Below are 27,832 nucleotides of genomic sequence, written 5' to 3' on the forward strand. Positions count from 1 at the left end.
TTCAATAAAAGAAACAATCTCTTTTAATAAAAGGAACACAGACCTGCGGTTCACTGTGCAGAACTATTTTTCTAATACTGCAATTGTTCCTGATAACTCAAAATTGAGAGCCCCTAATAACATTTAAATTATGGAAATAACTACAGACAGTTGTGTTAAAATATGATTTTTTTTTAAACAACAAACAATTTCAGAACCAAGCATTTTATGTTCTTTCCTATACTCTGATCACTTTGAGAGAGAGAGAGATGGGGCGTTAGCTTGGTGCAGGCCAGGAGGATGGCCATCAGGAGACCAGAGCAGTTCAGGACTGAGGCTGAAGCAGCGAAGTGCTGAACCAGCATATCTCACATACCTGACCTACCTGGCCTCTATATTAGCTTAATTTGTCCGTGCTGGAGACTGATGTTGGTCTGTTTATGAGACTTATCATTTTAATTTTCTGTGATGGTTGCAATTCTAACGATGAGTGTAAAAATGTTCCAATATCTATTATCCTCACTGATACTAATCCCAACATCATGCCCTTTATCAAGTATTGGCCAATGCCAAATACCCTGGCTACCCATGTGAATGCATTTAAAGGATGTCCGCTGTGTGGGAAAACAGACGCTAATTTACCTAAAAATGTTAATTCATCATTGCATTGGATCGGTGCATTGACTCACATACTAGCCTTACCATTAGATACTGGTATTTGAAGAACTCTGGATAAGATAACCACACTGTATTTCATTATTTCAATCCATCCGACACTAATTATATTGATAAAACAGGGTCTCAGTGTGCACAATCAACAACTTCGAAAAGAAATAAATGAAATTTCGATCCCTATAATGAAATTCTCTCGTCTTTTGCTGTGTTTTAAACAGTGTTGATTTGGTCGACTTAAACTATGACTAAAAATGTTCATCCAAAGCCTTTTTTTCATGAGAAAGACTAGACTAAGATGAGACAAAAATTGATCTTTGATGACTAAAACTAACTAAAAGTAAGTTTAAATTTTGTCAAGATGACTAAAACTAGACTAAAATGTAATTTAGTTTTCATTGGACATTCAAAATCCATGATATTTCTCCACTGTAGGTAACTCTATCAAAATAAAATGCATCTATAACTATTCTGCCTCTCATCTGAAGAAAGCAGGGACCCCTGGTTTTGCAGAGTGCATAAAACACACTACCATGATTTGGTACCAGATTCAGGCAAGAGAAAAAATGCTTGGACTTAAAGTTAAGATTAAAAAGTTAATACTTTTAATAAACTAAAATTAGGCTAAAATGTTTTTTTTGAGTTCTCATCAGCTAAAACAAGACTAAAACTTTAAAGGGTAGAAGTGACTAAATTGTGTCTAAAGCTAAAAGGTATTTAATCTAAAGACTAAGATTGAGACTAAAATTTAAAATAGCAGTCAAAATTCAAATAGGTTTTAAACAGAGCTGGAGTTCACTGGTCTAACGGTACTTCAGCAGAGCGGATTCTTGCCTCTTTACCTCTCTCTAATCACCATGCCATCGTACTGCATGCTCCTACCTCCACCATCCAGCACTTACCATCTCTGGACATGCCCACTGCCAGGCACTTCTGCAGCCGGCAGTGCTGGCAGCGGTTGCGGCTGGTGCGGTCGATCAGGCAGTTCTTCTGACGGGGGCAGGAGTAGGCTGCATTGCTCTGCTGACTCCTCCTGAAAAAGCCCTGTGTGTGGAAACACCTTTGGTTACTGGACAAAACCACTGAAAGGGTAGAAATGATCTGGGACTGATGGATTAATTCATGCCATCATTTCAGTGATGACAAAATGTGTTGATGGAAATTTAATGAATTCCTGGTGTTGATATAATGTAACTGCTTCCAAACCGATAACTAACACTTACATGCGGTATTTTCCCGGCTGTTAGAGCGTTGTGTTTCTGAATGTGTGCAGCAAGAGGGTGGAGTGTTTGGGTAGGACTGATAACACTGGATGGTATTTTTCTTCAGTGGGGTTATTAGCGTTGATTAACGCAGTGCTGGCATGTGCAGTGCTAAAAGATTGCGGGTACACACCGACTGGATTCCTCATCCTTTGACTTAATGAATTGATTCCAGCACATCATTAACATGCCCCACTCTACTGCTCCATACACATATGTCTTAATTAGCTGCTCATTGGCTGTTTAATTACAAGAAAACAGCTGACAGCTGCCAAGTTGCTTTATAATGGAAGCTATTATGGAAACAGGCTATAACTGCCAGTGACAAGCAGCACTCTTTAATAATGCTATGATTTATGGTCCAAACTTTTTTTACTCGCACATATCATTAAAGGCCTCTCTGCCTTGGACTAATTAGCAATCATTAAAGATAGATTTCAGCAGTTTATTCTTTAGTGTTTTGTTCCTTCCAGCTCCTGTGTGAGGGAGAGGCGCATTGGGAAGACTAGCTGAAAGGAACCTCTCTCTCTCTCTCTCTCTCACTCACAGGAGCAAACAGCAAAGGTGCAGGCTGGCTGAGGAATGCTAATGATGTGCCTGGTGACAAGCACAGGGACAAGAATACACTCTAAGCACAAAATTCCCCTTACAGTGAATGGCTGGTGTATTTGAAACAGTACAAAAGGCAGCTTCAATGGAAGCAACACTGTAGCAAACAGCCAACAATCTGCTATAATTCAAAGCACTCTTCTTTTGATCATTTCATTTCAAGAGGAGCAGGCTTCAGCAGTAGCAAAAAGAAAAAAAAAACAGCGAAAAGACATGTTCCTGGGAGGGAAGGCAGAGCAAGGCGGAGAGATGACTTTGTCCTACTAATTGTGTTTTTCTATGATGTCCTGTGCGGTGCTTGACCACTTTAATGATCATTTTCTGTGTGTTTACACTTTGTACTGCCTTCCTGAAACCGTCAAACTTCAGCAGCAGTTTCAAACGTGTTTTCCTTGCAGGCAACTTTCTTAAATTCTACCTTCCTACCCCCCTTTCACAGCACTCCTGTCCCTTATTCATGCATGCACACAGTCTTTCCATGCTTACCTTACAGCCTTCACATGTTATCACCCCGTAATGGATGCCTGATGATTTGTCTCCACAGATCTTGCAGGGAATTATTTCGATTTGAGCTGCAGACAAGAAAAAGGGAATGAAAGAAATGAGGGAAAAAAATCAACATTTTGCTGTCACAAATCACTGTACAACAGCCTCACCATGGATCCATGTTGGTACATGAAAGAGCACTGTGCTGCTAAAAACATCTCATCCGGTGTTTTTTTTTGAATCCTCACTTCAACAGAGCTGAATATTTACAGAGGAGTGTGTGTGAAGGCAGGGAGGCCATTTTAAGTCCTTACAAGCAGCTAATGTAAACATGGTGTCAATTTGTATCCCAAACACAACTTACATAAGCTACCCACAAACTTTAATATACTACCTAGGTAGTAATTCTAGTCTTGTGTGATGACGAACACTCATGATTACACATTTTCTTTGCTGGAAAACTTGACTTCTAAAGCCACTTGGACGTCAAAAGGCCGCAAAGAATCATAACATTCCCAACGCTGGATGGAATAAGTGTTCAGTGGGGGTCTGGCTGTGGTGTTGTGCTGTTGACAAGCATGTGATTTGGCCGCCATAGAGGACAAAAGCACAGAGAGGACAGGCCTCATCCATCGTTGGCCTTCTCTTCAGGAGCCGACCACAGGGCGCCACAACAGAACAGACAGAACACACAGACATCAGAGATGCAGAACTCCCAGCTCGTCCCTCTGCTCTCTGCTTTATCACTGCAGCCACTGATGCTACATCCCTCCCTCTCTCTCTCTCTCTCTCTCTCTCTCTTCCTCTCTCTCTAGAGATCCCTATCTCACAGCCCTCCTCCACATCTCCAACATCTCAGTCCCACCATCCCAACAGTGCAGCAGCAGCCGCAGACGAGCTCTGCTATCTGATCTAAATCGAGGAAAGATCACCGCGGGATATTTTCTCACGATGTAATGCTTTTCTTCTACCAGCCATGCAGCCAGCCAATCAGAGCACGCCGAGCTATTGCAACACACGTCTATGCCAATTAGGGGAGGAATATTATAATTTTTCCTTAATAAGATGCAATAAAAATTATAATAATAATTTTAAAAATGGTGATACATTCACTATGTCAAAGTGTTACATCAGCCTCTCCCCTCTAGCTAGGCCTGACTGTCTGCTATGTTTCCTCCAAATGTCCCTCTAAAACCTTAACATCCAACCTCTTTAAACAAGTTTGATCACATCAAAAGTTCTCTTACGCAGGTTCAATCCAGAGATCCCTTCCCATTTTAATCATCTGCCTCGAAGCTTGTAATGTGTCATGTGGATAATGTCCTTGTCCCTGAGGCATGCCCGCAAGAGGCCCTTAACACAGAGCCTCTAATCCACTAACCCTGGAGCCACACTCTATTCATTTAGGAATCTGCGTCGTTTCTCCTTACGCTGCTGGAGTCAACGAGACCAGCCATGTTTACATGGAATTAGCCTACATTTTAGTAAAATGAACAAAAGGGAGTGGTAAAGCACGCACAGTTAATTCTTCTCCAGACAACACCTCCTGCGATTTGTGATTCGCACATACAATAGAGGGCACAGCACCTCGTCGGCCTGGATTAGAGTGAAATCCAGGCAGGAGGCGGCTGTGACAACCTAACTGAGAGGGTTAATTTATAATTAATCTTTTCCTTAGTGTGCACAGTGGCTTGTTATTTCGGTTAGGTCTGTCTCTGTATGAGTGCACTCTATTGTTTGTTTTTGTGTTCTCCCTGCATGAGCATTAGCAGTGCAGTGTGTTTCAACTCCTTTAGCATTTTCAGCCTCATTACTTACATAATTTGTTCTGACATGCACTCACAACAACTGAAGCGTGCTGTAATTATGACTAGCTGTGGTTATGGTGAACTCAAGGTTGCAGTGACAGGCCCCTACCATTGGGTGGCAGTGCAGGGCTGTGCCTATGGTTGTCTCACCAAGTTAAGCCAAGCTTCCACCCACCCCATCCAGCCCACAGGCTTTTGGCTCTGAGCTCCAGCCTCTGATAGCTCCAGGCTTAGGCTGCTGCTAACTTCCCCACCCCCACAGCATAGCTGTGAGATGCCTTCATCTCTCCTGAAGAAGCAGAGCTGGATGGGCGCTCGCTCAGGCCTGACAGAGGCTGTGCCACATCAGGTGAAAGCAGTGGGAGCAGAGACATGGGGGTGCCAGGCCGGGCAGGGCATACACATACACAAGCATGCCTCACAAAGCCCTATCTGCAGCAGGAAGGCCCTGAGTGCACACAGCCTCACCAGCTAAACCCTCTCCCTCCACCGCTACACAAGCCTCTGGATGCTCAGTGCACTCAGCAGTAAAAAGGGTTTGTCTCGGGGCCGGCTGAGGCAGGCTCTTTGGTGTCCTGTGAGAGAAAAGACCTCAGTCTGAACATATAGTTATTTCCACACTGGGATAAGCTGCTTTCAAAATGATGTGGAGAGGGGAGTGGAAGAGAATTATACAGAGCAATGACACAATGGAGATGAAATACACCATGCATTCAGCGCCATCATCAGCTACAGTCAATATTTGTATATCTGTATGAGTGTGCAACTTGTCCTCTTTAGTGACTGGTCATTGGCCCCCTAAGCCACACTTGAGACACTGAGGATGATTTAAACTGAATTCAGGGGAGTCAGTCAAACAAAAAAGCCTGCGCTTATAAGCACTCCCAATCTGGCAGTCAATATCTATTGACATGAGCTGCGGTGTTAACTGCCTCTTGGTGTGAAACAGGCAGCTGCTGGCTCGCTTGAGCCTGACCAGCGCAGTGCCACTGATCCCATTCACCGCGCCTCCCTGCCTGCCTGTCTGCCCGCCTGCCCGCTTCCCTGCCAGCCAGCCCTGCCTGCTCTGTTTACGACATCAAAGCCAGGCACAGTTAGACCGGCAGCCATGCTAAAGCCCATCCCAGCAGCCTGCTGCTCCGCACAGCTCTGCGAGATGGCCTCTGCACGTAGGCCACTTCAAAGACACCTGCTGAGACGCTGAGATTATGTGTGAATCACACTGCAGCACAATCACACCACGCGCATAACCAGAAGAGCCGGACAGCAAGGCTTGAGACTGATTTCCTGTTTGCGACACTGCAGCCTGGCGTGGGCGTCTTGGACAATGGGCATGGTAGAGAGGGGAGACAGTGAATGCTAAAGCTTGCTCTTTGTCTGTCTGCAGTTGAGCGGTTCAAGGACACTGATTCACCACACTTGCAGGCCCTTTGAGGGGATGACGTGTCACTCAGAGCACATGTACAATGGGGCAGCAAGGTCTCTGCATGTTCACCCAGTGCCCTTCACTGTCTTCTCCACAGCCCTGAGATCAACCCACGGCTAAAGCTATGCTACGCTATCAAAGACCTGGAAAGTGACAGTCAAATGTGAACACCCAGAACAATGTGCCAAATGCACACTAACAGCTTACAGCTGCCCTGTCACACTTTATTTTACTATGAGCATCATGTAGACACACATAGTCAGAATGAACACTTTCTCCTTATTCACTGCACATAGACACAGTATTGCTCCAATCCATGATGTAAGGTGTCATTCACAACACATAGCAAAGGTGTGAAAATAATAAAGGGGGAATAAAATATGACAAGTTCGCACTTAGCATAATTTGCTAACAGTAAAGACAAAGATTTCAATTTATTCTTCTAGGATAATGTTGCTCAAATGTTCAGAAATGGATGCTGGTAACATGCAATAAATATAAAATACAACTGAAAATCTCACAGGCTTGTGCAAACATGGAAAATCACTCGTCCAAATCCCCTGGCTGTTCCCACTGAACCCTTGGACTACTGACATAACGTCGAAGGATTAAGATTATCCCTTACATTACAGACCCATGCCCAGGCCACCGTCATAATGCTGAGAGCTTAACCCATTACTCGATTGGACCATTAAATCATTTTCTCATGGTGTGATGATGCATGATAGATGTGCACAATCAATGAGGTTTGAATTCAAAGCTCCTGCACAGATCTGTGCAAAAAAGCATATCTTATTTTTCTCCATTAACACACATTGTAGGAAAGGAAGCATGTGACGCAGTTGGTGCAAAAACACACTTGCTCTTCTCTGTGCATGATGGTGTTCGAGTGTCAGTTGTGCTGTGTTGACAGCTGTCAATGACGGAGTGACGCAAGCCAGTGGGCTCATGTCAGAGATTATGTAAGAAACTGGACAGCGTGCAGCATTATGAACAGATTAACAATTCCTCCCTCACCAGACTAACTATGTGAAAACATGCTCCTTTTCATTTTTTGCAGCAAAACCAATAAAAGCTTATCAAGGCCGGATGTTGGGACAGTATTTTCTTAAAAAAACAATTATGCAAGGTCAACATAAGCAGCAGCAGGAGCATGAACTGTGCACGATGAAATGCTCCTGCATTATCTTACACTGCTATGTGTTTTTTGCAACATGAAGTCCCCATTTGGCGCTGGAGATCAGCTGTCGGCTGATAAACAGAGTCTTCTCTAAACAGATACCCATGGCAGTCAGATCTAGCTGTAGAGAGACGACAGCCTAACAAGAGCTAGAATCACAATCCTGCCTCTTTTCATCTGCCAGGGCTCTGCTGTCATGTGAAGTCGCACAACACAATACTTTTTTATTCCCATTTATGCAGCAGAAGAAAGGTTATTTGAATGTCAGCAGCAAAGGACAGTGGTGGCACGAAACACAGGCTGAGCAGTATAAATGTGTTATTTGTTTAGGGAGCGCATATGCTGGCATATTACCACAGAGCTGCTCTAATGGCATTTGCTGGTCTGTAGCATAAAAAAGCACACATCCATGCACAAAAAAAATTCACCTGCAGACAGGAGCTCTATATCATCACTTTAAAGAGCGACCATTCAACCTGTAAACACGCTGAAGTCAACAAAAATACTCCGACCACAGGGATTAGAGCAACATAATTGACACATTTTGATGTCTCTATGCTGCTTTTTGCTAATTCCCATCCAATCATTTAGCTGCCTAAGCTGTGATCCCCCTTCACCAGAGACCAGAAGAGATATTTCCGTTTCAAAAGACAGGCTCTTTAAGCCTCTCTCTATTATTCCTCCATAGCAGTGCGGTGACTTTGCTGAAGCTCAGGTCTGGACCGTCGCCCTGGGCTGCTTTTTGGATGAACTCATGCGTACATCTCTGTGTTTGTTTGTGTGTGAGGCCTATTAATATTTCAACACTGCCCAACTCCAGATGCCTGTACAACACAGCAGTGTTCCTCTCTTCATGTCTCTGCCTGTATTTACTTGACTGTTTTATTGAAGTGCATTCTGACACCCTCTATGAAGGGGGAGCAGGATGTATTCCCAAACCACGGCACAAGACATCTCTCTCCGTGTCTCCTTCTCCACCGGCGTAACACTAATTTGGGCGCTAATTTATGTGCTGTTGTGGCAAAGATTGACGAGCTTCCTGACTGGGAGTCTGCACGCCTTCACTCTAGGGGAAACAACAAAAGCCTGGGTTTACCGAGCAGACGAGCACCATGAAGGGTAGCATGTGTGCAGCGCTCCTCTGCCCTCCCTTCTCTGCCGCACCTGAGCTCAAATCTCTCTCTCCCCATCGCTCCTTACCTCCCCTCTATCCACCGTCTCCCCCTCCTCCCACCTTTCCCCTTCTTGTCTGTGACTGCGGTGACAAGTGAAGTTGTGCATGGGTGCTGGGGACCGGAGGGCACGCCCCTTCTGTGTGTGCGAGCGTGTGCATGTGGGTGCGCACGTGTGCCGGGAGGAAAAGAGGCTCACACTGTTTACTCTGATGGCAAAATACAATCTGTAGACAGCACTCACTTATGCATTCTACCAGCCCCTAGTTAGTCATAGAGAGCCATGAGAGCTGAATAAAAAATGTCTGTTGCAAATATTTACATGCTTTGTCTAACTATTTAGATCATTTGGATCGGGCCCTTCATAAATTCAAATGTGATACACCCTGTCTGTTATAATGGGATGCATTTTTGAAGGGAATTTTGAGTCAGAGTTGCTCGTGCATTGTTTTCTTTACTCTTTCACTGTGCAAAAAGGCATTGGGATGCACCAAAACTCAAAATCACTGAGGCTGAAATCACACAGGGCCGACTGATTGACTGGTGCAGGAGCTGCTGTTAGAATTCTAAGATTTTAGCTCAGGATCTTGTGGCGCTCCAGAACTTTCAGTCTGGGCCACCTGAACTAAACAGGCAGTGCTTCAAGCCTTGATTGTGGCACAGTGATGAAGTTAAGCACCTCTCAGCTCTACATCTTCCTGTAAGGATGGCAGCCTCGAATGTTCCTTAGGAAAAACCAAAAGAATATGTAAATAATGAATCCTTCCAAACATCCACTGCAATTACACGCAGAAACCTCTACATAACAACAAAGAGCTTTGTTTCATTGCACCAGGGGAATTTACTGCCATACTGTCCAACTTCCTTCCTCCTATAATTGCTGTATTAGTATGTATTTCTGTAAGACAACCAGGATTCTGCTGTGGGTTTTTGAACACAAAGAAATCAAAACTTACATCCATATAACTTCCTGCATGCTCATTTTGCCAGAGGCAGGACAGACTGTGCAGAAAGAGCATTTTATGGGTCTATTTCAGATGTTTGCAAAGTGCATATTTGGGTGCCTCAGTTGTAGAGGCTGTGGAGTGTAAGGGGGGAGAAAAAAACAGAAGAGGGGCTGGAGGTCCAGTCTCATGCTGCTGCTTGGGGTCAGTGGGTCAGAGGCACGTAGCCAGAACACACATGGAGAGCAGGCTGAATAGTTCAGCTGACAGTAATTGTCCCTCTGTGGTCTCCTTGGGAAAACATGCTTCCAAACAACGCAGACTGGCTGCACGGGCCAGATAGTAATCATGATCTTGATTTGTTCCGTCGAAGAGGGAAGCTCGGCGTAAGCCTCCAGTTATGGAGCGAGTCAGTGTTTCCATTGGAGCTGACATCATGAAGCCGGCTCTGCACAGGGAGGGGGGGCATATGTGCTAATGGATTGAGTGGTGAGCTTTTTTCCTAAACATTGGAAATCAATTCTTTGGAGAGGAAAAAAAAAATATTATGAAATAACTCTGAGTTAAGGGGATACACAGGGCCCCTCATGTAAAAACCCAGACTAGTTCAAAGATAATGATTGAATTTGATTTTAGAATTTTAATTTTCCCTTTATTTAAGCATGTGAGGGTTTTATTTTTATTGTTACTTCTTTAACTAATTACAAAATCTTGTTTACAATACTGATGTGCAGTATTGTGTACAACTTGAAGGCATGTTTGGGCCAAAACTAAGGCTGGAATACGGCATGTAATGGTGAGTAAGCCCACCTGAGGGCACCATCGGATAGGAAGGATTGACACAACCCCGGTCCTGCTCCGGATGTTTTGCATATTACCAAGGGCATGGTAATATATCAAATAATCTGTTAAAAAAATAAGGAAGTCCACATCTTTAGGACATAGAAAGGGGTGGGTGTGGTGAGTAAGCATGGCCCAGGATACAATCCTGGTGGGTAGTAGGGTTGCCACAAGCCCCTAGTCGTGCTGTGCATGTTCCAAGGGCTGGAACCATCAAAAGTCTTCCAGGGGGTGAAAAGGCCCAGACAAAAGAAACGCTGTCAAGCCTGACCTTGGCTGCAGAGGGACATGTGTGTTAACTAGTGTCGAGCTTGATTCTGGCAGCCCTGTCCCCTTCTCAGGTCCCAGGTTGTGGCAAATCAGGCTCCACGTTGAATCCTTAGCTCCCTACATGCCTAAAACGTACGTACACTACTGTTTTATTTGATTATCAATCATTCTTTAAGATGAAATTACACATGGCTAAAAAGGCCCAAGAGGATCAGGCTGCAGACCTCTATAGTGGGCTGTTTTGAGCCCATCTGTTGCAGACCTCTACAGTGAGGCGACCTCGACTGTGGAGCGGTAAGTGACATACATTACCCAAGCCGAAACATGCATGACGTACTGAAGGACATTTTTTCTGCTTGTTGTCAGAGGTTACAGTAAGGGGCTATTTTTCACAACAACAGAATTTTATGAATTTAAAAAAAAAAAAAGTGTTAGGACATCACTTCTTGCCCAACGGCTGAGGTCACCCCATTGTAGATGTGTGCAACGGATGAGCCCCACCATAGAGGTCTGCAGCCAGATGCCTCTCAGTAAAGCAGAGTGATAAACCAAATATTTTTTTAAGGCCTGTTGATCTAAGGAAATTTAATTTATGTAAATAAATCAAACATTTTAAAGAGTGTTAATTTTGGCAGCTATTTTAGATTCAGTATTAGTCTTAAGATGAAAATGTTGTTAAGTTTTGGTCACATTTAGTTGATTTTAACCTTTATAGTTTTACTGAGGTTTTATTTGATGAAAACAAGAAAAAAATGTTAGTTTTTAATTACAAAAAGTCCTTCCATTTTTGTCTTCACTTTTAGTCCAGGCATTTACTTCCCTTGAACTAATTTTATTAGTCGTATTGTAAAATCTGTATAAATGTAAAACACTCATATTAATGGACAATCAGTAGTTAAAATGATTTAAACGACACTGATGAAAATACTGGCCTATTTTATATGCACAGTGGATAAATATCATGGATTTTAACATCCAGCATGTCAGCTCTATCATTTTAGTCTCCTTGAAGGAGCCTTTACTTACTTTTTATTAGAGGTTTTATTATCAAAGACCTTTTTCATCTAGTCTCGTCTTCCTCATGAAAAAAAGTAGTCGACCAACAGATTTAGTCGACAGAATTCATGCTGCTTTTGAGTAACAGTGTTCAGACTTAAGGGCCATTCGACCTATCACTTAACCAAGCCCTCCAACATTTCTTTCAGCTACACAATGAACTCAGACATCCAACTCATAGACCTCCATTTAAAACATTTGAAATGAAGATTTTCTTGTTGTTTTATTAAATCTATACACTCATAACTTAGAAAAATGGTCAAACAATGTAAATAGGGAAAAGCTAATACTGACACAAGGTTAAAGAATGAAGCATATTTAATCCCATTCCCTAAACACTACATAAACATTGTAAAGTGTCCCCTTTGGATTAAGCTACAAGGCAGACCACACTCAGCTCAGTGTAAATAAGATTAACAGGGATGCCCACATTTGTTCTGTGGTATGCAACCTAGTGTTAGCAAAGTTTGCAAAGAGACAAGCATATAAAACCTCCAACATTATGTCAATAACATCATGTGCAACATCACCTTGCAGTCTGTTAATGTTATGGTTAGCTTCAGCTTTGTAACGTTAGCTCATCATATCATCTTTTCAACTCAGTCTAAGTATTTTTGTTCTTTCAGGCATCAGTATTTACTGTAGTGAAAGGTTGTAGTTAAGCCTACCACCAACATTAAGTTGGGCAGCTTGCTGGCTGTTTGGCTGAGTGAGCTCAGAGGGCGGAGTTTACTGATACCTAAATTGTCATGGGGCTTGACAGTACCCACCTCCTTTTTTGGTGGCTGCGGCTCTGTAAGTAAAATTCACCATTCAAATCCCCCCATAGACATTTCATAAAATCCTTATTTCAACACTTTGAATGTATAAACTAAGCAAACTTTGTCTTGTACAGAAGCATATGCCATCATTTTACACTAAGTAGCTTGTGTTAAGTCTGACTTGGATATTTTGGATAAAATGGCTATTTATTAAATCTGCTATGAAAAAAAAGAATGGGATTTTCACTAATGGAACCAAACTGTTGAGCTCTATTGCCGCTAATGCTGTGTACTGAGGGTTGATGGAAAAAGTGAGTTCAGGGAAGAGCCAACATGAAAAAAAAAAACATATAAGTTTGCACAGTTTAATGATAATGCCCACAGAGGAAGAGAAATTAGCATGTGAAAACTAAATTCAGCCACTGAAACACGTGCAGGCATCACCTGTCCACCTTTAATGAAAACGGAGAAGAATACAGTCTATGAATACTATGAACGCTCCACACCTCACCTCTGATACTCAGTTTTCACCAGCGCGCTGATGAGCACTTCTCACAGCAGCTCTGCCATTCTACTTGAAGGTCTTTGGTTTTCATCGGCTGAAAAAGAGCAGCCAAGGACGGGGAAGATGAATGACATCGATGGCCAGCCGATACTTCCAGGGACGTGTGATTGAGAAAAATGAGTCTTGTTACATTAGCTGGGATACTGAATCCTGCTGCTCAAAGATCCACAGCCTGATAGAGCTGAAACCAGAGGCACCCAACCTTTCCACAGATCACCGGTGTCATGGGGAAGAAGAGGTGCTTTCTCAGATCGTGTGGTTTCTGTTTTAACTTGGACCACTTTTGTTTTCTGCCCTTATTTCGTACAAACACACACACACACACACACACAGAACCCTTATATGTGGCCTTCAAAGATGTCCGCAGCCCCTCTTACAGGTGTGGGGAGGAAATTACAGCTATATAAAGTCATTATCTAATCCATACATAGCGCCCTTGGCTATTAGTTTCTTAATAAGTGACTGCGAGCACTTCCACCATGCATCATTTATCCTCAATGCTACAAACTGTTCAAAATGATTAAAGTGAAATGTTATGATCATGACCATTTTAAATATTTACTTGTGATGAAATTTGCAGGGCGTTTAAAAAAATCAATCTGTTTGTTTCATTTTGCTTCTGGCAGTATCAGGGCCATGATAAGCAGACTGAGGCAATGAATTTCAATAGCTTGCGTAAATGTTAGTTAGACGCTAATGAGTCACTTTATCTCTAACATTATGTGTAATGTATGTGCAATATGATGGGCTTTAAAAAAATTATATGTTTGTATGCAGTAATATTGTATCTAATTCTAATTTTTATGCTGTATTTCCAGATTTTTCGACCCAAACTTGTTAACAAAGTCACAGATTTACCTGTCTGCTCCTGTCAGATTTAGATAAAATGCACCTTTTCTATCAGTTTTTATGGATGCATGGTACTAAAACTTTCACGCGGAATACAGTCTAACAACTACAATATCTGCATTAACTGGAGCTGCTGTCAAACATTGCTCCTCATGCATCAGACCATATGAAAGGCATTCCTAGACACAAGGAGTGTCTACTGCCACACAGAGTTCACAGACTGCTTACAGCATGTGAGGCACATTCCCCCTGCACTGCTGTTTTCACAGTCCTACAAACACTGGCCTGGTTTTGTTTAACATGGCAGGATTAAGCAGCCATGCGCAAAGCATGCTTCCTTCCTTGCACGCTTGCTTTGCAGTACAGTGGAAGGCCTGAGAGTTCGCTGCTGCTACCTTTGGGTGAACCAGCCTCACTGACTGCCGGTGAATGCACTGTGGTGCTCTAATCCTGGGCAAATAAACAAGAGCCAAGATTAATGATTGCATAAACACATCCCAAAAGCCCTGGAATAACAATCAGCTCTTCAGCCCACTCCGCTGCCATGCAAAGGCTCACAGAGTATGCTGACAGCCGGTATATAACTCTCTCCCTCTCTTTCTCTTCCCGCTGCTTCACAACAGCCAGGAATTGTCTCTGCTTTGTTGCTTCATTAATGACAAAATGCTGTCAATATTTTCCATGAGAGTGGGGATTTGCAGCCCTGAACTGGGAGACCTAAGGAAGACATAAGATCCCTGACAGTTCTTAATGTTAAAATGATGCTGAACAGTCCATACCTAACACTCTGTGCTCAATAAGCATGCATTTCTATCATAAAACATAATAAAGACAGCATATTTGGGATGAAAGTGGAAATCTCTGTAGACTCTGTGGTTAGTTAGTCAGACCTGTTCCTCATTATGAGGTCCAAAACAATGGCACGTTTGACTTATGAAAAAGGGAGTCAAGTAGACATCTAGGAGGACATTAGAGGTGAGCATAAAGCAATAAATCACAGCTACAACAGACCAAATAAGGCCATTAAAATGACATTAGGAGCCCGGACTGCCCTCTCATCCCTGGTCTGCGGCTATAAGATGAGCTGCTCTGTGATAAGAGAGGAGAGGTGGAGACAGGATTGAAAGACAGAAAGAGGGATGGAGACAGTGCAGTCCAGTGGTCTGGGGCAGGGGAGCATGGGATGTTGGGATGAAGTGGGAGGCCCCCCTCTCTCTCCAGGAGGTTGCTCCTCAGTATGAAGGCATAGGCAGCCCCCCCGCCTAATGAGGGGTGAAGTGGAGCCCCCTGTGGGACCCCCTCAGGCACATTCATTAGGAGATGAAAAAGCGTTTCCTGCGGCAGAGCGAGTGCCTGCCGTTGCTCGGACATGTTTAATTTAGGGCCATATAAAAACACAAGGCCACACCGGCCAGGTCTGCGGTCGATGGTCAGGGGAATCAACACAACATACATGGTCAAGGCTGGACACCTTTGCTGCATGAATGCGAGCAAGACTGCACAACATTTATCCCTTTATAGGGCACCCATCTCATCGAAATACTAGGAACATCTGAATTTAAGCCCTGGAATATTATTGGTGGATATCCAGTATATATATATATACAGTGCTTAAAAAATTTATCAGACCACCCTAACCCTCACCAAAGTAAGGTTTATGCCACAGCTGCCCTAAATTAACAGCACTGGTAATTACCAAAATCATTTTTTATGTTTCTGCAATAGTTAATACACCAATATGTAGAAGCTCTTTAACCCAAATGATATTTTTAATGCTAAAATATAATCATTATTGTTATCCATGAGTTTTCAAATGTACTGATTTACAAAAAAAATGAAAAATAGTAAAGCACATTAATATTTCTTGATTAATATGTCAAATTATAGTTATTTACTTGCATTCCTGAACAGAAAAATTAGTTTTAGTGGTTGAATGTTATGCTTGATTAATTTCTGACTTCTCAGAGAAGCCCAGTGAGCCGGCTCAAATTTGGGTGAATTCAGTTTGAAATCCCTCATTCCTGTTCAAAATGGTAAAAAGTGGAGAGCTCACTGAAAATGAAAGAGTCCGCATTAAAGCACTTCATGATGCTGGATGGTCTTTGATACAAATATGACAGGTGGTCTAATAAGTTTGTTAAGCACTGTATATATTATGGTGACAATAAAGGTCAACTAATTGACCGTACATGGTTCCTTGCCCTTTTATGGTAAAAAAAAAAAAGTCCATAAAGTAGTATGCATATTAAGATGTCAATAATGGAAATAAACGCATATAGAGACTACTGATTAATTCCTATTAAAAATATTTAGATACAATATATTAATTTCACAAGACAATGTGAGGTTGTCTTGAGATCTTGATCTCTGACACAAGACTAGCTTCAGAACACAGTATGGTGGTACCACCAGTTTTACCTTATAACTCCAACAGGACACAATAATCACAAATATTGAATAACAAAGTAAATTTTTCTGGAAGAAACAGGAAGTTTGAGATGTTCTGGGTTACTGCTGATTGGTCAAATGCTGTGATGTCACTTTCCATGATGTTGACTGATCTCCACTGATTGGCTGAGAAAAAAAACATTCTAGTTCTACTGTATTACAGAGAGATGGAGGGGGGCTATGAAGGAAGTTAACTGAAATGACCATATATGGTTCATTGTCCCATAAAGTGTTATGGGTTTGATACCACCTTTTAAGGCCATGACATGGAGATTACTAAAGGTCAAGTGCATGATACTTCCAACTGAGGGTAAAAGAAAAGTCTTTTGTAGACAGGCTATTATGGAGAAGATGTGCTGCTTATCACAAGTTTCATTCCCTTCAATGCATTGCATTTTGTTGCATCTTTACCGCTCCAGGCAAAAATAATAGATTCATTTAGCCAGTGGTGGTTTGTGGAAGGGAACCAAGGATTATGGTAATGCAGCACTGAACGCTGCAAGCAAAATACAGTAAAAGAGAAAAAAATGCTGCAGTAGGAGACACAAGGAGAATAACTGAGGAGGTTAATTTATATGATTGCACAAATCTGCATTCCCAAAATCTCCTATTGCACAAGGTACGCTGTTTATAAAGACAATAAGAGAGACAGTGCTGCTTTCCTTTGGCTGTATTACAGGGGGCATTACAGGGTATCAGTCTGTGGTGATTCCAATACATGTCCGCTTATCACAGCCGTTTATCCTTGTTCCTGATGAATCCCCACATTTATTAAGGCTGTCTTCTTGCCTTGTTAGATATGTATAACCAATCTCCTGTAATTAGCAACTGCTAACCTTTGGGGTGCTAATCCCCCATGAATTGTGGATTTGTACATCAAAGCCCACACTCTCCTATATAGCCGGTGCTTGAAATTACACTCGATTTGAAAACCTGCAATTATTTGTATAGCATGGATGCAAACAGTCTCCTCTTTTATGTCTCTGAGAATCCCGTGGGTTTGCAGTAAAGAATCCTTAATCCACTCCAGTGGAATCCAAATATAGAGTTAACACTAGCTGCCTAAAATTCAAATGCACAGCCAAGAGCCTGCCGTGCACGCAAAGTGGAGAAAGCCTCCTTCTCGCTCTTCTTCTCTTTCTCTCTTTTTGAATAGTTAAGATTAGATTTCTTTAGTGGCTTAGATGCATCATATAAGAAGTGAGGGGGGGATCGCCCAGGGGTGTAACAATGCCTCTACAGCACCTCTTGTAATGATCCCTATCTTTTTCACAAGCAAAAAAAATGAAAGCTAATTAAATAATCAATGGACTGGCCTCTTTGTTATCACATGTCCAGGGCTCTGTCAACAGGGTGGAAGCTCTCTCTCTCACAGTTTTCCCATTCAAGGCCAGGCTAAATCCATCGTGCAAGGAGGGGGAGATTATAGAGAGGGAAAACAACAGAGGTAGCTTCCCACACACACACATTCAAGCAAACTTGATGCACAGCATGGGAACAATAGGGTGGGCTTTAATTCCATCAATCTACTGCATTTATCCGTGTATCACATCGATACCTGTCAGTTAAGCTGGATGAGATAAATCATGTCGAGCAGGCTGAGTCGGGGGCCACACTGAGCTTGGTAAATATGCAGACTTTAAAAGTCGGGGGTGAATATAGTTACACACAGTCGGCGACAAATATAGAGCAAAGGGTCTTAAGTGAGGAAATACAAGAGATTAGGCTTGTGAGACAACATGACACAAAGATCATCCTTCCTGCACTTACTCTGCGAAGTGATTAAATAGCTATGAATTAACAATGATGTTGTTAGGTATTTAGAGGGAAATGTGACACCTCCTCTGTCACCTAAGCCTCCCATAGAAATCTCTTTACTTGCCTGAGTGTAACAAGGATCCCACAGTTACACTTGTTTTACCAGCACAAAATGGGAACTGACACCCCTCCCTCTGACACCTGACATAAAGCGCATGCACAAGTGGGCAAGGTGCTATTGAATGACACGGAAAAGTTGACGGTGACAAGCAGAAATCAAGATCCATACAGCTCTCAGGCTTTGTGTGCAGAGAGATAAGGTAGAGAGTCCTCCTCTTGTAGCATCAGATTTATTGTCAGATCAAGAGGCAACATATAAAAGACGTCGAGGATTGGCTGTGAGCGATAGCAATAACCCCACAGGCAGTCAAATTATGATTTATGTACTTTGGCTTGAGAGTGTGCAGGGCAGTAGCACATGTGTCAGCGGTAGCTGGGCTTCTCACTGTAACACAGACAGAATACATTTGGTGTAAAATTGCTTCATCTGTTTACAATTCCATCCGTGGCTTATGAGAGAGACAGGCAAACACAAGCTGATATATTGCCCCTGTGTCACGGCATGGCAGGAGCATCCACACAAAGATTCATCTCTCACTTAGAAGCCAAATGATACGTCTAATTTGCTGCGAGCACAGTTATTTTTAACCTCTCCAGCTGTCAGATAATGGAGCTTGACTGTCAGCGCTGGTGTGCGCGAGTGTGTTAAAAGGTTGCAAACTCTTTTCAATTTACCATTCCCTTTGAGTGAATTACAAAATGCGCATTCCCATTAGTTCACCTGATTGACATCACCTTTTTTCTTTTTATCAAAACCAAAGGGAGGGCTCAAAAAAAAAGAGAAGACTTGAGATGGAGACTTCCAACAGCAATCTAAATTTGGTTTTCACATGTGTTGTCAATAATTACGACACCTTGAAAACATCTCAGAAATCACAGGGTTGTATTTTGTGGTGATTAATTGGACAATATGATGCCTTTTCCTGAATGATGGAGTCCTTTTATGCAGCAGTGCTGCAGCACCATCCTGCACTAATCTGCTCCTGTTTTTCTCCATTTTTTCAAATCCCCATTTATGAAGGTGAATGTTCAATCCTGCCTGCTTTTATTTCATTTAAGAATTTTCATCTGACAAAGGAAAAGAGGAAAAAAAGTATTCCACAATGGGTCTAACAGGAGAAGAGCAGCACTGTTGAACTAATGCACTGAGCCGGTTACATAAGGCCATTGGAAACTGTTCTTAATCAATGAGCTGGCAGTGGACTGCAGGCCGATGTCAGCAGGTTGGCTGATGTAATTTAGATGGACACTAATGGATTCCCCGGCCTCTTTTTATCAAACATAGGTGTAAATCATTGTGCCTTTATTGTTTAAAGGACATTTCTAACAGACTGCCATCCACAGACTGCACTAACATGATCATTTAATAGGAAAACATTATGTTCTCAAGGAACGAGCAGAAAGAGACAGAACTGAGAGCAGGATGTGGGCAGTAGCACAGAGATACAGACAGAATACATATCAGTTCAGTATTGTTATATATACAGGTTGTGTTCAACATACCCTATACACTAAGTTAAAAAAGCTAATTTAAATTAACAGACAGCATTTTACCACTACAAGAGTGTTTACCAAAAAAACTGTTATAATGTAATATATTAAAATCATCGTAGAGAATTCAACTCCCAAAGTGTTAAATTTAAAACTTTAGGATTTTACATAATTCTCATGAGTTCTGAGTTCAGTTTACACTTAAGTGTAAATATTTTAAAACTCTTATTTTGTGTTATGCAAGATGTGAGTAAAATCATTTGTGCAAGTTAATTACATGCAAAGTCAATGTAAAAACACAAGCAGATGAGAGTTTGGAGTTCACCTTGAGGAGGTCAGATTTATTATAAGTTGTGAAAACATTTGTCAGTTACTTGATTTTAGCCATCTACTACCAAGTAAGCTCCAGGGTTAGCATTTTTCGAGCTAGCATAACCCTGTCAGGCACGCACATTTTTCCTTCACCCCATGATATGTTTGTATGTTTGTTGAAAACTGGCACTCGTGTACATGCAATTTAAGCGAGCTAGTTTTCCGTGCAAGTTTAAAAAAACTAAGCGAGTAAACTCCCTATAGTGGCGCATTCAGATACGTGTGAATAGGCTATCATTCGCGTCTGGTGTGAACACAACATTAGAGTTAATTTTTAACACTCAGAATGTTTTTTTATGAGTCATTAAAATGAACTTTTATCAAAATACTGTGTATTTTTCCTTCCACACTGAGTGTAAATCTGAGGTATTTTAATACAGTTTTATTCACAGTGCAAAGTACTTTACATTCATCATAAGTATAGAGAGTCACCTTATGTTAATGAGCAATGATTCAGACACAGGCCTTGATTTTGCCCTGAGTTCAAAGTTAGGAAGTGACCAACTTAGTAGATAACTTCACTCATGATGGAGAAGTGTTTAACATCAAAAAACAACAATGATTCACCATAAACATGTGGAAGTGAATCCCAACAGTGATCACTGCACAACAGACAATATCTAAATACATTTAAATACACCCAAAAACACATCTAAACACTGCACAAAGGCATGATGGGAAAACTCTGCCATCCAGATCTGAAATAGCAGTGGGCGGAGCTTGGATCAATTGACTCTCTACAGAGTTTAATCAACACTGTCAGTTATCTCCTAACACTAAAGGCCATTATCTATGAGTAGAGTCAGAATTACACTTTGAGTGTTAAAAATTGTCACTGACATATTTAACACTAAGAATTTAACACTCCAGTTTTTGCTGTGAAGTGATTTTTTTTTTCTGTATTTCATGGAATAAGATTTTATCAAAAGGGCCAAACAATGTTCAGAGTTGTACTCATAACAAGCAGAAGAGGCAAAGCCATTGTTTGACTCATTTTTAGAGTAAACAGAGCTCCAGTGAATGACTACATTTCCACTGTCCCAATAACCAGCTGACCTCTAATGTTTGCTAACTCCAGCTTAACAGTGTGTTATGTAAGAGCAGTGAGGGGGACATGAAGGGACGCGGCTCTGCTCACTTCCACTATGCCAGCAGAGGCAGCCGCCTGTCTGCTCTCCTGTCTTCCTGCCTGGTTTTGTGTATCTTTGGAAAGGTATACAACATGCTCACAGTGGGCAACACTTCACTTTGACCAGACATCAGCTCTACGGTAACCGGAGATTCAAACCAAGCTCGGGGCACAACCTCGTCTGCTCTCAGCTCTGTGCTTACATGACCAGAGCTGAGCTCAAGTGAACTGTTATAGAATAGTTCCTGACCTCAGTGTTAAACTATAATCTGCAGTTGTTACTGCCTTTAAATCTCTCTGCGAGGCATTGTATCACAGCTTAAACCTGCAACAGTGAGCGAAAATAAATTCTGTTTTTCAGCAAGAAAAAAACCTGAGGCTTTGACAGGAAATGTTCCCAGTAAAGTGGCAAAATATCTCCTCTAAAAACTTGAAATGTTATTTTATCTTCTTTTTCAAGGTGTCAAATGACAACGTCTTTGGCAGTCATATAGACGCACATTATTTTGAGATGGAAATTAAAAAATCATGTGCCGTGCTGTGAAGTTAATGTGCTCCAAACTAAAAGAGGGATCATCCGTTTTCTTCAAAAGATGCATGCTTATCAAAACAGTTTTTTTGCAAATAGGCTGATGCAGTACAATGCTGTTCTTGCTGAAAAACCTGCTGAAAAAGCCTTTATGTATTCTAACCAAGCACTCACACTTCACGCTGAAGCAAGTGAGCAGCCTCTGTAATGCTAATCATATGCCTGCATATTGGCAGGGTCTCCTGTCTCACTTCATAGGCAGCTAAGCTTACACAGGTGCCAACTACAGCGCTCTTTAAGGGTTACATAAGTAGCAGCTAATTGTGCTGGGTCAGTATTTGGGATCTAATCCTAAGAGGCAATTTGATCCACCACAACAACTTTCTACATGTTGCCACAGCCCAGCAGGAAATATCAAACACTCTATGAATCGAAACAAATCACATACAGTGGTGACTGGTGTGAAGAATGATTCCACTCACTGTCTTCTTGACACACTAGATCCATTACTCTGCCTGTTTGGTTGGCACAAACATCGCCCCATTACAAAAGAAAACAAGGCTTGGGGAATTTTCTCGAAACCCGTTGCAATTCTTCTCCATGCTAGTTAAATGACAGAAAAGGTCACAGCAGGGGAGTTCGGAACACAGCTACCAATCATCGCCTCAATTCTCCTGGTGTGTTTGTCAACATCGCCGCCTGCTGTAATTGGCATAATTGTCAGGTTAGTGCTCGGAACAAACTGGGCGTCCTCTTGGCGAGCGCGGGGCCGTGTCATTAAAGGGACATGTTTCTGGAGGCGCTTCCGGGGACACAGAACACGCAAGCATGTTGGAGCGACAGCTCGCCTGATAACATGGCTGCCTCTTATCTCGTCTATGCATATGAAAGGCTTATGCCTTCTCCATGACAGATTCTACGCCTCATCACCATGGGATTTGCCCAGATACACCAGAACAGAAGCTGGGAGAAAAAACAATGTATCACATGTGTAGCCTCATCTTAACACTGTCAACTGATGTTTGTGCGAGTGTGTGCACATCTCTGCTCACTTAAGAAAAAGACAGTGAACATGAACTGAATCAGATCTATTGTGTAGTGGAAAACAAAATGTGTCTGTAATTTCCATCCTTTTGGCAGCACGGTGAACTCGGCAATCACTGAGCAGGCTTCAATTATCTTTCTAATCTGTATTTGATAGAATAATGATATAGTATCTATAATTACCATGATGAGGTGGGGTAGAGTGCGCTGAAAAATAATGGTTAGTATCATCCACGCTGGGTAGCATCTTTATTAATCTGACAGCACTCATAAAGCGCTCTGTTTGTTTTCTCTGATTGCTCTTTTACTACCAAAATAAACAACTTGGCTCCTTTGAGTTACAGCGCTATAATTTGCTGGAACAGTGGAGGCATTTATCTATAAATTTATTTTCAATTTGAGGTAAGCTGCAGTCATGAAAGCTAAATCACTACCAGGGAGAAGATTATTCTAATTACTAACCAGCTGTCGCACATGCTGTATGAGCACAGGATGTGTCAGAACACAGAGCAAGCAGTAATCAGTTTCACAGAATCATTTGAGCACACATTTACATCTCGCACTTAAATGTTAAACATGAAATTGTCTTCATTTGTATGGTAATGCTGTAAAACTAAAAGGAGCGTATGCTGCCTGATGGAATTTAGAAACAGATTTTATGGTCAATTTGTGATGCAATCTGCAAACTGGGTGTTTATTTGCAGCTAAAATAAGCTGCATGCTTGTATAAATATGACAAATATGTTGACCAGCTGAGGGCATACTGTATCTCATTTAACGGCTAATGTGTGTAAAGTTTGTGTTCAAAATCAAAGGGAGAACAGAGTATAAAGGTATAATGATGTGACTCAGCCTCACAGTGAGATAGCAAGACTTAGTCAAAAAAATTTTTCTCATATGTCTTTTCTGAGCTTTATCTGAATTAGACCATAATGCTAGCGCAGCTCTGTCCCTGGGGTTTTCTTTGCTATTTGCTCTGCTAGCGCTGCAATCCCCCTGACAGGCCTGTTTACGACTGCTCTGCTATCAGAGGGCTGAGCGGAGCCAGGGACGAGCCTTCATTAGAGATTAAAGTGAACGTCACAAAGTCCAAAATCATCACTGCTTCCCACACAGCAAGGCCAGACAGCGAACTGGCTTAAGTTCATGCATCAACAACAACTCCTTATCAGACAGCTCCACAGTTTAATACACAAGTTCCTCTGAATTTACAATGAGTGTTCATAAATAATATTAACAATCTTATTCTAAATTGGCTATTATGAATCTCTCCACTTGCAAAAAAGTCATGTTTTTTTGGGGGGGGGTATTTAGTCAAACTGTAACTGAGTTGTTGAATATGGACTATAAATTATTTAATAGTGATAAAGAAATGAGGATGTGCTGCATTAGGATGCAGTACTTGTCTCATCAGATCAATCAAACATAATGTCTTCAGCCTAACTATTATGGATATTTTAAACTGATTTCAATATTGAAATCGACATGTGACCAGAGCATGGTGCACTTCAGTTACTTATCCAATCATTTTCTAAATAAAATTCTAAGAAAAATTCTCATCCAAACCTTTAACTTTATATAAATTTGTAAAGCAAAATTATACAGTTGACACAATGTATCAGCTACAATGTTGGCAACACACTGGAGAAGAGACAAAAAGTTTCAAGGTTTATTTAAGACAGGAGTTAGGATGGAGCCAGTATCTGGAGGGAGAGTATGGGGAATGATGTGCTGGAAAGGAGTAATAGGCAGATTAGAACCCTAGCTGTACAGAAACACAGCGCTATCAGCACCCCAGAGAAAGACAGTCTGTGGAAGACGTTCAAACCTCTCACCAAGACGAGGCACCAGGGCCACTGACTTACACTTTTTGTTTGTCTGAGAAAGATGAAGCATCTAAACACTGCTCCTACACGTTTGAGAGATTATGATGACCTGAGCATGAGCATTCGGCCTCCTCTACCACAGAAACTTCTTAAAAAATGAGCCAGAATGTCTGTCTTTGTCCTGGGTGCTTTTATTGTGAAACTCTGTTTGACTGCCATGATATACTTCATTAATCAGTATACACATGAATACATTAACTTCAGTTCATATTAACAGAATCAGATGATAAACTATCTGACTTTTTGATTTGCCCACCTCTGGATATTCTGCCATTGTGGCTGATATTTTTCAAGCTAATAGCTGTTACTCCAATTGTCCTTGACAGCTTTCAGACTTCTTGGGTGTACTGGTTCGAAACTGGTGCCATAATTAAATCATAAATACGTACAGATTATCAATAAAATACCACAATGTTGCCCCTGGCCACCATTCAGGGACTTCCCTTGTATAATACATTCATTTTTCATTTCTCTCTGTTCTTCTTTCACATCCACGATTGGCTTTCGTAGCACCGTCCCTTCTTTTTAGCCATTCTATCAGCCATGCAATGGCCTCATGAAACAAAAGTACAGCTGCAATGTAGCATTACTAACACTAGGTGACACAGCTTATTCATATTTACCAAACATACGGTAATATCAAGGTATGGATAGCAGCACTGGCTTGTGACTTAATATGTAGCATGTTCATTGCCATGCTAGATATCGTTACAAGCCTCACCATATTGTTGGTACGGGCTAATAGTGATAAATGTGTCTGTTTAATACCTGGGTGATGACATAAAATCTAGTTACTTGAGGAAATGTTCTATTGATATATGAATAACAAGGAGTCTGTATCTATTCGTACAATCAAATCTCAATCCTGGTGTTTTATGATATGGCCTTCCTCTGCTCTCTCTCATCTCTCTTTACCTTTCCTATTAGACAAAGGCAAAAGCCCACCTCAGAAAAGTACTGTTCATAGTTGCCTTTTTCACTATATAGGTATTTGTATCTATATCATTTGTAAAAAAAAAACATGACTTACAGAGCCATAAACTAAAGGTTACTCCATCATCTATCATGCCTATTTTTTTCAAAGATCAATCAATAATAGCACATTGAATTTTACAATCAACCCGAGAAAATTAAAGTTCAATTAAGTTTGATAAAATTGGTTGAAATTAAATGAAAATGACAATATCTCTCATGTAGTTTTATCAGCTAAAATACACCGATTAAATCCTGTGTTATAGTACTGAAGTCTACATGTTGATGATTTTATGTTCAGAAATGCAAGGTTGAATGTGTACAGAAAGGAGAGGAAGTAAGGATATCAGACACCATCTGACACACTGCAGAGGTCAGAGAAGTCTTGTGTTTACATTATACTAAAAGGCAAACTGTCATTACAACACTACTGATTGTGAGTGGCATGTTAATATTTAATCCCTGACCAACTTCATGCTAACATATTATCCCTCAGTTTTTGTAACATGTACTGCGGACTGTTGTTTGACACTTAAGACACAACTTTTTTTTCCATCCAGTTTAGCAAATTAGGTCTCTGTCGTCTTGAATTACTGCTCAGTCATTGTTGCTATGGCTGTAATGACCCAACATTGAAACTTCACCTGATACAAACATTCACCTGATACAAACATTCCCTGTTTGGTCCTAATAGGCATAGCCACAGAAGCTATGCTACTAACAGGCTGTTGAGCTACCAAAGCACCACAGCTGATGTCCCATTGTTTTGTTTCCATACAGGTTTTGCTGAAGATAGCACTCCTTCCTCTTACTGGAGAACAGAAACACGGTGTTACAAGCCTTTAGAAAGAATCAACTATGACATTTTCAATCACAGTTAATGATGACATTGTATAGTTGCTTCATCTCTTGCTTAAAGTAACTTGATGTAAAGGGTACCCAGAAGGCTGCTGACAAAACATTAGTGTACAGTGCTAACTAATTCCAGTGCTGACCACCTTCTATGGGCTGTAATCCAAGGCTACATCTGACAGCGGAGTATTGTGTTGACTATGGAGTCTAAGCATGTTCTACCAGATAAACTATGTGATGAAACCTTTGTTAAATCAGCTGAACCATCTCCTGCAACAGGCATTAGCACATTTTGGAAAACCACAATACTAATATATTCATGATCGGCCAAAATTAGAACTGGTCAGGCTTTTATGTTTTCTTTTGACATAATTAAATGGAGCTTTTTGCTTTTAGTTGAAAGCCTAATCGAGAGACATGATGGATATTATTTCTGACAGGAATAAACAGTATAAGATGCAATATTAGCTGCTGCATTGCAATCCTGAATTTAAACCATATAACATAAAATATTGACTGTTACAACTCAAGATGCATTACCCATCCAGGCAACGTATGGCATGTACCCATCGACCTCTCCTAAAACCTTCCCAGGCTCCACATAGAGGAAGATGCTCCTCTATTTAAACTCTGATAGCTTTTCCACAGGGAAAACTCACTGATGAGTTTAAATTCGGAGAGCCTGTGAGCTCTTCTACACCTACACTGTAGGTAACAAAGAGCCATGTGACGCATAACAATACTGCCCGGAAATAATGGCAGACGGAGGTTAAACAAAGCAACAAAGCCTTTATACACGTTGCGCACTCATTCCTCCTTCCATCAAAATCCTTGCTGTAACTCCAGAACAAAGCAGCTGTTCTCCGAGGTACATGAAAGACAGACACCTGTCAATCATCGCTCGTGTGACTCCCTATTTCTTGTGTCAGAGGCTACAGGATGGAGAAATGTGCAATATTCTGATAATATTTCATGCAAACTAATGCAAGTCAGAACACTTCCCTGCTGCCCAGAAGGAGGGGAAATGAGAACAGGTAATTATCGGATTGCCTCAAGGCAAGAAATGATAGAGATTGCAGAGAACGGGGATATTTAGCCCTGCTAATGAAGGCCCATGTTTTGGGAGCACCAGGAAGGGGGAGCAGAGGGAGCTAGGCTGTGGCTCAGCAGGAGGTAGAGCCTGATAAGGCCGTCTTACATAATGGCCACATCCAGGCCTGGCTGGCTGTTTGGACTGAGGCACACTGTCCCTCATGTCCTCTCCCATCCACTCAGCATGGCCGTCCAAGGGGCAGAATATTCCATTTCCCTAAACATTACCATTTAATATATGAATCCATACCGAGTAGTAA

The 27,832-nt window shown here is 41.5% G+C and overlaps 1 protein-coding gene across 2 annotated transcripts in view; it reads right to left on the bottom strand.

The window, feature by feature from the left end:
* The window catches only part of roraa (RAR-related orphan receptor A, paralog a), a 279,484-nt gene that overhangs the window by 13,324 nt on the left and 238,328 nt on the right, over nucleotides 1–27,832 (bottom strand). For both annotated transcript variants that reach the window (XM_041795782.1, XM_041795783.1), the window contains 2 exons: nucleotides 3,009–3,094; nucleotides 1,554–1,695 (listed from right to left, as the gene is read on the bottom strand). In XM_041795782.1, the coding sequence (XP_041651716.1) occupies nucleotides 1,554–1,695; nucleotides 3,009–3,094 (228 nt within the window). The remainder of the gene's footprint in view (nucleotides 1–1,553; nucleotides 1,696–3,008; nucleotides 3,095–27,832) is intronic.

The sequence above is a fragment of the Cheilinus undulatus genome, linkage group 9 (assembly GCF_018320785.1).
Source record: "Cheilinus undulatus linkage group 9, ASM1832078v1, whole genome shotgun sequence".
In the NCBI taxonomy this organism is placed as follows: domain Eukaryota; kingdom Metazoa; phylum Chordata; class Actinopteri; order Labriformes; family Labridae; genus Cheilinus; species Cheilinus undulatus.